The 11,158-nt window shown below is 42.9% G+C and overlaps 1 protein-coding gene across 3 annotated transcripts in view; it reads right to left on the reverse strand.

Moving 5' to 3' along the window:
- LOC119485320 (E3 ubiquitin-protein ligase DTX4-like) overlaps positions 1-11,158 on the reverse strand; it is a 39,705-nt gene that overhangs the window by 2,176 nt on the left and 26,371 nt on the right. For all 3 annotated transcript variants that reach the window (XM_037764829.1, XM_037764828.1, XM_037764827.1), the window contains exons 5-10: positions 2,259-2,320; positions 1,966-2,127; positions 1,773-1,834; positions 1,520-1,686; positions 1,281-1,434; positions 114-203 (exon numbers count right to left, since the gene is read on the reverse strand). In XM_037764829.1, the coding sequence (XP_037620757.1) occupies positions 114-203; positions 1,281-1,434; positions 1,520-1,686; positions 1,773-1,834; positions 1,966-2,127; positions 2,259-2,320 (697 nt within the window). The remainder of the gene's footprint in view (positions 1-113; positions 204-1,280; positions 1,435-1,519; positions 1,687-1,772; positions 1,835-1,965; positions 2,128-2,258; positions 2,321-11,158) is intronic.

An 11,158-nucleotide genomic window follows, 5' to 3' on the forward strand; every position in this document is an offset into this window, starting at 1 on the left:
GTCTCTAATGACCAGCATCCACCACAACTCAAGACTATAGCCCCTTTAAAAACACATCTGTATGAAGAATGGATCTACATGGGTCTGTAAACAGGACGGTGGATTGTGTTTACCTTGCGTCCTCTCTCGCTGTCTGGGAGGTAGCAGTGTCGGGGAAAGCCTCTGGCAGTGAAGGGCTTCCCTGGGTTTGGATGCTCTGGTCCCTGAAAAGGAAAGGGAGGAGGTCGATATTAGCAGACAACCCAACTCTGACCGTGTAATACCTCATATGGGAATAAAAACAACACTAGTGACTACATCTACATGCACAAAATATTCCAGTTTTTGCCCGTGTTCCCTAAAAAGACAGTAGTTAACATGGCTAGAGAAAATGTTTCACTAATATTCCCGTTTACATCCATGCATGCAACAATTAACGTAAAATGCCCCCATGACGTATGTTCCTTTAAATAACTTAAATTTCCAATTTCCAATTTTCCAACTGCAGTCATGTTGCAAGTTTTGCAAAACTGTGTCCTTCAAGCTATTCTTTTTACAGCTATGCACAAGAACGTACGTTTGTACATCCTGCTAATGTACAAATATTTGCATCAAAGTAAGACTGATCCTTATTCACAGTTGCATCTCCTAGAATCAAAATCAAAACATTTTTTAGCGCATTTTCATTTAAAAAGAGTAATATGCAGTACATTATGATGGCGCAGCTGTGAGCTGAGCTCCCCGGAGATTGTGTGTTTTCTTAGTTTTTGTATTTATTTTGAACATCTTTTTTGCTACCTACACATCGGCACTGACATCGTACGACTGCGACACACTTCTGGACATTAAAACAAAGTTTTTTGAACACTTTTTCCATCGACCCAGCGTTGCTGGCTGAGATCACTAGAGCGAACCAAGACGAGAACAGTGGTACGTTTACATGAAAAACGACGGAGGAAACATCAAGGTATACGGGGAGGGATACGGAACAGACTAAGAGCTCGTGCCTACCGTTCACCTCTGCCCAGCACTCTTCTTGCTAATGTCCAATCTCTGGATAATAAGGATGGATGATGTTAGGGCGAGGATCAGATTCACGCAGTGGTGTGGCAGCTCCCCAAAAGTGAAGCCAAAACATTGTGATCGCCGGCTGGCTGTTAGTTTAAGAAGCGCTTGATTTAACACGGAGCAGTTTTCTATGAGTGGAGCATTTTATTAATAGCCTGAGTTGTGATCCCGATTAATATTTGATTAATTGTGCGGCCCTGTTGTAAACTGTCAGCCCAGTTGTTTTGGAGTACCTGAAGGCCTGGTGGTATGTTGTAGATGATGCGTATGGTTTTGCAGTCAGGATGTCCCGGTAGAGAGTGAGGGATGACGTGGTACTCCATCTTCCCTGCCGGCTGGTTGCCTGTCTTGACGCCGTAGATGGTTTTACAGGTGGGACACTGAAGACTGCAAAAGAGAGGAAGAAAATTGATGAGCTAATTTGTGAAAAACAGTTAATAGACGATGAAGAGTCTCTCTGTCTCTGACCTACCTGCCATCCTTGTTCCCATTATTATACATGGCCACCAGACACTGGAAATGGTACTGGTGTCCACACTGTGCTAGTCGCCCGACTGACTCCGCCCGAGACACGGGCCCCACCCCTGGACCCTTGTATCCAGACGGACCCCCCAACGGCTCCATACAGATGGTACAGTCCTAGGAAAAGAACAAGAAAACCCATTATTCTGTATCGTTTAATGAGTTAGCACTATGAAAGATATAGATACAAATACTGTTCGTACCTCCTCTGGTGGACTTTTTACTTTCTGCAGGTACTTCTTCACCACTTCCTCTGGAGTTTTACCTGCAGACAGGAAGGAGAGGGAACAGAAGGAGGGGGATGAAGGGCAAGAAACGGTGAGACCTTCACTCTTATCCGGCACACAGTGTTTTTTTTTTTTCATTTCTGTGGCTGGTCTTGACTTGAGAGCTTACCCTTGCGAGCCTGTTTCTTAGTGGTCTTCCTACAGCAATGGCCAAAGCTCGGCACGGGTTTGATGTCGCTCTTGCTGACAGGCGGAGGGTGCAGCACGAGTTTTGGAGGTCTAGTCAGACACACAGGCAGAGCGGCAGCACTCATCAGGATACCTGTGATCCCTGAAAATACAGCGAGAGAGAGAAATCCAAGTCTGGTTAGAAAACAGAAAAAAAAATCTCAAAGAAATGAATCAAAATTTCAACTTGTTCTATCGGTTAACAGTCCGTGGTTAGTGAGAGTGTGATTTTACCAGCGAGTGCAGGGTGAACAGGACTGGATCCGTTGAGGTTCTTCACTGGGACGGTGGGCACACTGCAAGAGAAGAGCAAACTGTTTAGTAGAGTGTATTTCCAACGCTTCTTCTCAGGCCTAGAGCGAGAACATCAGACATAACAAGCTGGCAAATACTTTGAGGTTATCATACACTTACTTTGAAAAGCTGATGACTGTCATTTCTACACTAAGAGGTCACAATTGTGCAACCGACAAAAAGACTGAAATCAGCTCAATAAATTATTATCCAGCCAAATTTCTGGAGTTGAAAAAATTGCGGAACAAAATTGTCACAAAAAGCGACTGAGTTCTCCCTCCGTGTGTCTCTCTCTCTTCTCTCTGTTACGTATCCTTTCCCTCTCTTTGCATCTCCTCGTTTCTCGGCGCACTGCTTCGCTCGGCGGCTAGAGAATATATGAATGACTGTGCACGGCCGTCTGTGTTGTGTTCATGAGAGCTAATCCACAAGAGTTTCCATCTCCTCAGTGACGTAGACATCACGTAGTTGCTTGCCGGGGATTACCTGCCTCGTCACAAAGCCCATCATCATCATCTCTAATAGACAAATGCGTAACACCCACACAGACACATCAACTGGTACAATTGTATAGAGAGTCCAGTATATTTGATGATGGTGATCTAAAAATCTATTTATGATACCAATGTGAGCTTGACTCTCAGAAATAAACACGTGCAAAGTCTGGATATTCAGAGCATTTTGTCAGTCATAGTCTGACCGCCGGGCCACACGGGGAACGTCAGCAGCGCGTGGCGGCTGTGGAACTTGTTGTTGTTTTTTATTACGGCGTCCGTGTTAACAGGTTAGAGCAGCTAATCTTCTAAAGATTCGAGGCCTCGGCTATTTTTACCGCGAGCCACGCGGTTCACAGCAACAACAGACAGTGAAAATGTTCTTTTTGACAGTATATCGACATCATATCAGCTACATTACTACAGTTTCAATGTCTAGACATCTGTACAATGAAACACTTCCTGCTTCCATTTCAAAATAAAAGCCCTAAAGCATTTTTTTTTTCTGTGGACAGAATTCTTTCATTTGTTAACACAAGGCTTTTATTGTGAAATATTTGCAGGATAGTGTTGTACAACATGCAGTGACTTGCACGGCTCCATGAATGAATAAAGTACGAGGTTTTAATTGTGGATTATTACTATTATTTACAAATGAGCACACGCTTCTCAAATTTTTTCTGTCTTAAATAAATATAAATGACATTTACAATGAAGTGGAATGGTCGTTATGAAAGGCAAACTCTATGTAGAAAGAAAGGGCTGACAGCAGCAGCAGCAGAGACGCTGCCAGTGTGGACGCCACACACGTGAGACAGGTAGCCGTCACACACTGCTCACGCAACCCCGTCTGTTCCGACCAAGTACGGACAGTAGACTGGAGGCTGGAGAGGTGCCAGTTCGCCTCTTGGGCACTGCCGGGGTGCCTTTGAGCAAGGTACCAGACCAACAAAACTGCTCCCCGGGCGCTAGATAGTAGCTGCCCACTGCTCCTAATACTAGGATGGGTTAAATGCAGAGAGTAAATTTCACTGTGTGTCGCTGATTTACATTACATTTACAAACGCTAGTGCGATTGCTCTATGAGCTCCGTGGATGCTGAAGATCCGGGGTAATTTTCAGTCCTCGACTCTAACAGCGGAGCTGTCAAAGGGGGGTAATGGAAGCCTCTTTTCATTCAACTGCAAACACGATCACTCACTCATACTAACAGACTACTTCAGGCAGAGGGACAGTGTGCTGGGATGATCTGTTGTTGCTTTAGATTTAACAGGCTTTCTGTCAGTGCACTAAGCTGCTTTAACTTAACCCCACTCAGTGAAACATGACGACACGTGAGTGAATGACTCACTGGGATGTGTGTGTGCGTGTGTGTGTGTGTAAATCTGCACCAGTGTGGATGAGGGAAAGAGTGTAAGAGAATGAGTTTGTGTCTGAAAGGAGGTGTTATATCACACGCTTCAGAGCGAAAAAAGCAAAACAGAAAGTGTGAGTAGAAGAACATACAGAGTGAGGTGTAAACAACAGAAATTACTCATCTGCCATCAATACAAATGAATAGATGTAGTACATCACAGGGTTAAGATACTGTATATAACAATCTGATACACAGACATGGCAACACTGTTGGGTTTCCTTTTCTGCCTATAGCTATGATACTCAATTAGGGGTGTAATTATACATTTTTTACAACGATACAATACGATGCAATGCGTATCACTTTCCATGGTTCCGATACGATTCAAGGATGATATTTGGCTCATCTAGAGCGATACGATACGATTCAATGACTTGAAATCGATACAGAGCAGGTCAGAATTCCTCAAAGTTTTTCCTGTAAGGAATCAGGGATAAATTAATTATGGATATAAACAAGTAAACAACGATTAATGGCACATACATACACCTTATATTTGGAAATAATAAAAAGTGCAACTGCAGGACCCGCTGATTCAGTTCTCAAGATACAAGGCAGTGCAATATTTAACAAAACATATAATAAACCAACTTCTATTCAAGTTAAATGAACAGTGGTTCAACCTGCTGCTTCTGTTCTCATTTTCAAGATAAATGGTAGAGTAATAATACAGAGATCAACCGCTTATAGTGATCAAACACCTGATAGTGATCAAACAGCTGATAGTGATCAAACAGCTTGGGACAGAATCATTCCTCTACAAACGCTGTATAAATAATCTGCTTATAGTAATCAAGTAGTCCACCTACAGTGTTCATTTAGGGTCTTTTCATACATGAAAACATACGGAACAACATTTTAAAACTATGTTAGAATAACGTTTGTTGAATTTCTGTTTTGTTTTTTACTTTACTCCCGTGATAATTTGCCTCGCGGACCGTCTGCTTTCCGTCTGGATACGTGAGGCTGATGCTGCGTGATGCACATAGATATCATGACAAGGAAACGTTTTAACATTTCTTTACTAATAAAAGTGCTAAAAAACACTTTCATATAACGTTTGTCGTCCTTAAATACAAGGTGCAAATCCTTAGTATCGATACAATCGATTTTTGCGCCTCAAATCGATTTTATATCGATATACGTCTCCCGTGAAGGACAACTTGTACTTGACTGTATTAATAAATCTAGTAAAACATGTGTGAACACCACCTTATTACAGCTCAGACGGGATAATGTGATCATAGCTCTGCCTTCTACTATGGAGGGATGGGAGGACGACCTGAAGAAGTGACCTCAGATAACCTACACTTGCATATTTAGCTACGTTATTGACAGGCCCTGGATCAGCAGATGAAAATTAATGGATGGATGAATACATTTTGGGCTGCACACACACACACACACACAGTCCGCACAGACCCTCATGGACATGGACTGATGCTGCTCCGTGGTGAGAGAGAAAACGGCATGTAGGGTCAGCACATTTTCCCATCTAACACTATGAATTAAGGGTTTATTCAACCATATTATTGGAAGTGTGTTACGATGTTCCGCCGCTCGAACAGCTGATCTACCAGTTGAAACGCACGCACACACACACATAATACCTGAACTGACGGAAAAGAGCCTAACTGAACGTGCCACACACGTTAGTAACGTAACAACCAGGCGGTGCCTGTGACGGTTAAAACAAGGGAAAATATCATTTTGAAGATATGATGATAGTTGCATAAACTGTTTGATTTTCTATAATTGAATGACTATTAGAAAAATTGAGAATCATGACCCATCCCTAGATTTTAGTGCTATAAGCCTTTAGGTAGACCTATAATGTTGTTTTTTAAACAACAAAGATTACAGTTTTAAAACAAAGTAAATACTAGTTTATTGTTAAAGGGACTGTTTGTAACTTTTTAAGCGTATAAATGTACCGGGTCGGGACACATGCGTGCTCGCATATGCGCTCTAGATGTGAACGTGTGCACACTCCACACTGCAGAAGAGTTAGTTTAGCTCTGAGAATATCTAGTGAATGTACAGGGGATGTTTGTACAGAAATAACTGCTGCAGCTCCTCCAGACCAACAGAGGTTTCCCGTGTCTTGTGAAGTGACGGAGCTCCGCAGCGAGTTACTTTATCGCCTCCCTCCTGCGCCCGCAGGGAGACACCGGGTGCCGGTGTCACGGTTCACGTTTCTCTCTGCGGAGCTCCGTCACTTCACAAGACACAGAAAACCTCTGTTGGTGCGCGCTGTGTCAGTGAAGGCAAGCAGGCAGCGGAGGAGAGGCTACGGTTGCCGGTGTCTCCATGCGGGCGCAGGAGGGTGAGGCAGGTAAAGCCAACACTAGGATCAGATCTAAATCATGTTCATGGAGAGACCTTCGTCTGGTCAGCTAACATTGTTGCCAAGCAGCTGAAATATAGAGTGATATTGTGGTTTTAGCTGACGTGTGTCGCCTCACTGTTTTCAGCGATGCTCATTCAGGTATATTTAGAGCGAGCAAGCGCGAGCCCGATGCTGACTTTCGTTGACTTAACGGCGGCAGGTGTCGCTGTTATCAAGTATTTCTGAAAGTTACAAATAGTCCCTTTAAATGCAGAACACAGAAGGACAACGAGGCGCAGCGTTTTGTTCAGCTGAGGCGCTTTGGTTGTGTCTGGTTGCAGAATATCCGCAGGAGTAAAAATGTACTTGAGGGGAAGGCTGAAGCATGTAGGGGGAGAGGAGAGGACGGACCCGCCAGCCTACGTGTATTATTTCTCCTCCCTTGTTGTTGTTGTTGTTCATCATATTTCCATCTACGTTGATCAGATTAGTCTGAGCCTCGCTATGAGTATGAGTCAGAGGAGTTTAAAATCCTAAATTTGTCATAAAGATTTATTTATGACAACATAAGACGGACAGACAAACAGCCTCCTCTGTTATAAATAGGCTATATCCGCTGATGACGGATGGGAAACACCTATTAGATCGAGCCAGCGAGTGACGACGACGACGGTGATCACACGCTAACCACTCATTGCCAGTCACCGGAACTATTAATATTTAATAGGCTGCAGCGTTAGCAAGAAAGGCTTTACAGTATGAGGTAAAGAGGAAGAGGAAGTGGAGTGTTGAGTTAAGTCTGATCCTGGATAAGCTTCATGTAGCTCATTAACACACTTACCAGCTGCCCCACTGATGCTCTAATGACACATACATATACACACAGCTCCTTTGTTAACCCTCTGAGACCCACCATAGACACATATTTGTCTTTTTTTTAAGGGAGAGATAGCAGGTCAACAGTAGATGTCACATAAAAGTGGTGTACATCATCTGAAAGCTGGGAACATGGAGATTAATTTGAGATGCTGCTCAGCACTGTGGGTCAAGTTGTTCTAGTCGTAAATCAGAAATAAACATTAATTAATTAATTATTTCAAATTAATTGTAAAAGTGTATAAAGGTTTAGAACATTATGATAGAAGTATATGATGGTCATCCCCATGCTCTATTACGTCTCATAGGTTGTTGCAGCAACTTTTGGGTTGATACCATTTATTACATGGATTTGGTGCTAAGTTTAACCATTTTTTACCACTTGAGAATTGATAAAAATAATCAATAATCCTTCCAAAATACCACATTGAGACATCAAGACCTTTGAGGAACACTATAGAACAAATCATTCTGTGATTTGGGATCAAAAACTTTTGACATTTGGAGATTTCTGCAAGAATTGCATTTTTCGACGATTCGATGGCGAGCACTTCTGCTCAGAAACCCCCTTATTGTCATTCTAGCTAGGAAAGCCATCCATCCTCTGAATGCCCTAGGTCTGTAGTTTGTGGCTGTAAAGTTTCACGAGGCTGTGATTATGCTAGAGGTCACCACAGGTCATTTTATACAGTGAGGTCAAGTTTAAAAAAAAGGGTCTCACTACTTGTGACTTTACATTTTTCTTGTTATAAACTTAAAGGTAGAGTCGACGATGTTGGAAAGCTAGCATAATTTGCAAGTAGTTTGCAACATGTATTTTTCCAAATAAAACAATGACTTTCTCACGCAAACCAAATCAATGTGATTGGATGATTGGAAGTGTCTGCCATCCCTATTGGTTGAGGAAGTGACATCATCGCATATCCATTGCACCATGAAAAAAAAAAAGGAAGAGAAGAAAAGAAAAAGTGTCTTTGTTGTACTTTTTGAGGTTTGTCTCACAACAACACCAACACTCTTGAGTGGTGGCGGTGAGCGACTGTCAGTTCTCTGTGTGTGTGTGTGTGTATGGGGGAAGGGAAGGGGTGGAGGGATCAGGGTTGTGTACGGATCCTGCAACAGGACAACAGGACAAACTAGACCGGTAGACAGGAGAGAGAGAGGAGCCCAAATAAACTATAAGACTTTAGAAACAAGCCCGAAAAACACAACCTGCAACTACCGATATTTGTAAGCCACTTTTCAGGAAAACAAGCCCACAGCCCAAGACTTGACAACTCTACAACTCTGGTTAAGAGAGTCAAGGCCCCAATAATAGGAAAAGATCCCGTCCCTGCCTGAAGGGAGGGGGGGGGGGGGGGGGGGGGGGGGGGGGGGGGTTTGCTGAATGGGACTCCAGTCTCTTGACCTCCTGCGACCTCAAACCCGCCCTCCTACCCTCCGCCCGCTTCCCACAAGATCACACACTCCCTCAGCTTTGTCTCACCCACTCCCTCCAGTCCCTCTAGTCCCTATGCTACTCCTATCCCCCCCTGTACCTCCCCGGGCCAGATGGACATCAGCTGGACTGATTTAGACATGAGACAATAACACACTCCCACACATTCTCACAAACATATTGTCACACACACATAAAGCTGCACCCACAGCCTCAACACACATTCTTATGAACTCACACACACACACTTGCCAATGATGTTTCAAGAAAACTTCCTCTGCTTTAATGAAACATCATTTGATGTGACAGAAAATGTGACAGGTTCGCTGTTGTGAGGTGACTGTGGGCCATTTCCTAGAACAATAACTACATTTGAAATGCAAGCTGGGAGTTTCTTTTTTTTGTCAATAAACAGAGAAGGATGTGCATTTGTTGAATAAATAATGACAGGCTTGATTAGCACCGACAAATATGTGTTCAAAAAACATTGTACAACAGTTTCACAAAAGTGTCTGCGGATGTTCAGAAATGTTCATCATGAAAAGAAATGATGTAAGTACATTTTTTTTGGCAGCTTGGGAAGCTGATTTAACTGCTATAAATGACCTCAGTGAAACTCCAACAAACTTTTTCAAAAGATATTTGAGAGAAAGAAACACTATTCTGGATATAAATCGACAATGACAGACAGGCTGGGAGGAATCAGGACAGACCAGCAGTCGGCCGCTGACAACAAACGACACAGATGGCTGTTTGGTCTAGCTGTCTGTCTACTCTTAGTCATTGCTGGTCGTGTCTGGATGGTAACCCCCAAAATTACGAAAACTTGCAATAAACTCTCGCTGCGACCTATCCTAACCATAACCATCCGAGAACAATGCCTAACCTCAACAATCTCTTGAGAGTTTTGCAATTTTACCATTCTTCATCTTCTATTATTGTTCTAAAAAGGAAGAATTTAAAAGCGTATAAAGAACATCACAATCTAACTTGCCGTCTGGTCAAAGGGAAATGATCAAGTTTGTGCTGACTCTGTCTTGACAGCAAATAACTATTTAAATGCAACAACAGAGTTTTTTTTTGGCCCAGATCAGAGTCCTTTGATATCAGGTATCTCTGATCCCATACTTACAGACGTAGGCAAAATTGTTGGTACTCTTCCGTTAAAGAAAGAAAAACCCACAAAGGTCACTGAAATAACTTGAAACTGAGAAAAGTAATAATAAATAAAAATGTATTGAAAATTAACTAATGAAAATGAGACATTGCTTTTGAATTTTGGTTCAACAGAATCATTTTAAAAAACAAACTAATGAAACTGGCCTGGACAAAAATGATGGTACTCTTAACTTAATATTTAGTTGCACAACCTTTTGAGGCAATCACTGCAAACAAGCGATTTCTGTAACTCTCAATGAGACTTCTGCACCTGTCGACAGGTATGTTGGCCCACTCCTCTTGAGCAAACTGCTCTAGCTGTCTCAGGTTTGAAGGGTGCCTTCTCCAGACTGCATGTTTCAGCTCCTTCCACAGATGTTCAATAGGATTTAGATCAGGGCTCATAGAAGGCCACTTCAGAACAGTCCAATGTTTTGTTCTTAGCCATTCTTGGGTGTTTTTAGCTGTGTTTTGGGTCATTATCCTGTTTGAGGACCCATGACCTGCGACGGAGACCAAGCTTTCTGACACTGGGCAGCACATTTCGCTCCAGAATGCCTTGATAGTCTTGAGATTTCATTGTACCCGGCACAGATTTAAGACACCCTGTGCCAGATGCAGCAAAGCAGCCCCAGAACATAACCGAGCCTCCTCCATGTTTCACATTAGGTACAGTGTTCTTTTCTTTGGATGCTTCATTTTTGCGTCTGTGAACATAGAGCTGATTTGACTTGCCAAAAAGCTCCAGTTTTGTCTCATCTGTCCAAAGGACATTCTCGCAGAAGCTTTGTGGCTTGTCAATATGCATTTTGGCATATTCCAGTCTCACTTTTTTATGATTTGGTGTCCTCCTCGGTCGTCTTCCATTAAGTCCACTTTGGCTCAAACAGCGACGGATGGTGCGATCTGACACTGATGTACCTTGACCTTGGAGTTCACCTCTAATCTCTTTGGAAGTTGTTCTGGGCTCTTTGGTTACCATTCGTATTATCCGTCTCTTCAATTTGTCATCAATTTTCCTCTTGCGGCCACGTCCAGGGAGGTTGGCTACAGTCCCGTGGACCTTAAACTTCTGAATAATATGTGCAACTGTAGTCACAGGAACATCAGGCTGCTTGGAGATGGTCT

The sequence above is a fragment of the Sebastes umbrosus genome, chromosome 3, assembly GCF_015220745.1.
Source record: "Sebastes umbrosus isolate fSebUmb1 chromosome 3, fSebUmb1.pri, whole genome shotgun sequence".
Lineage (NCBI taxonomy): Eukaryota > Metazoa > Chordata > Actinopteri > Perciformes > Sebastidae > Sebastes > Sebastes umbrosus.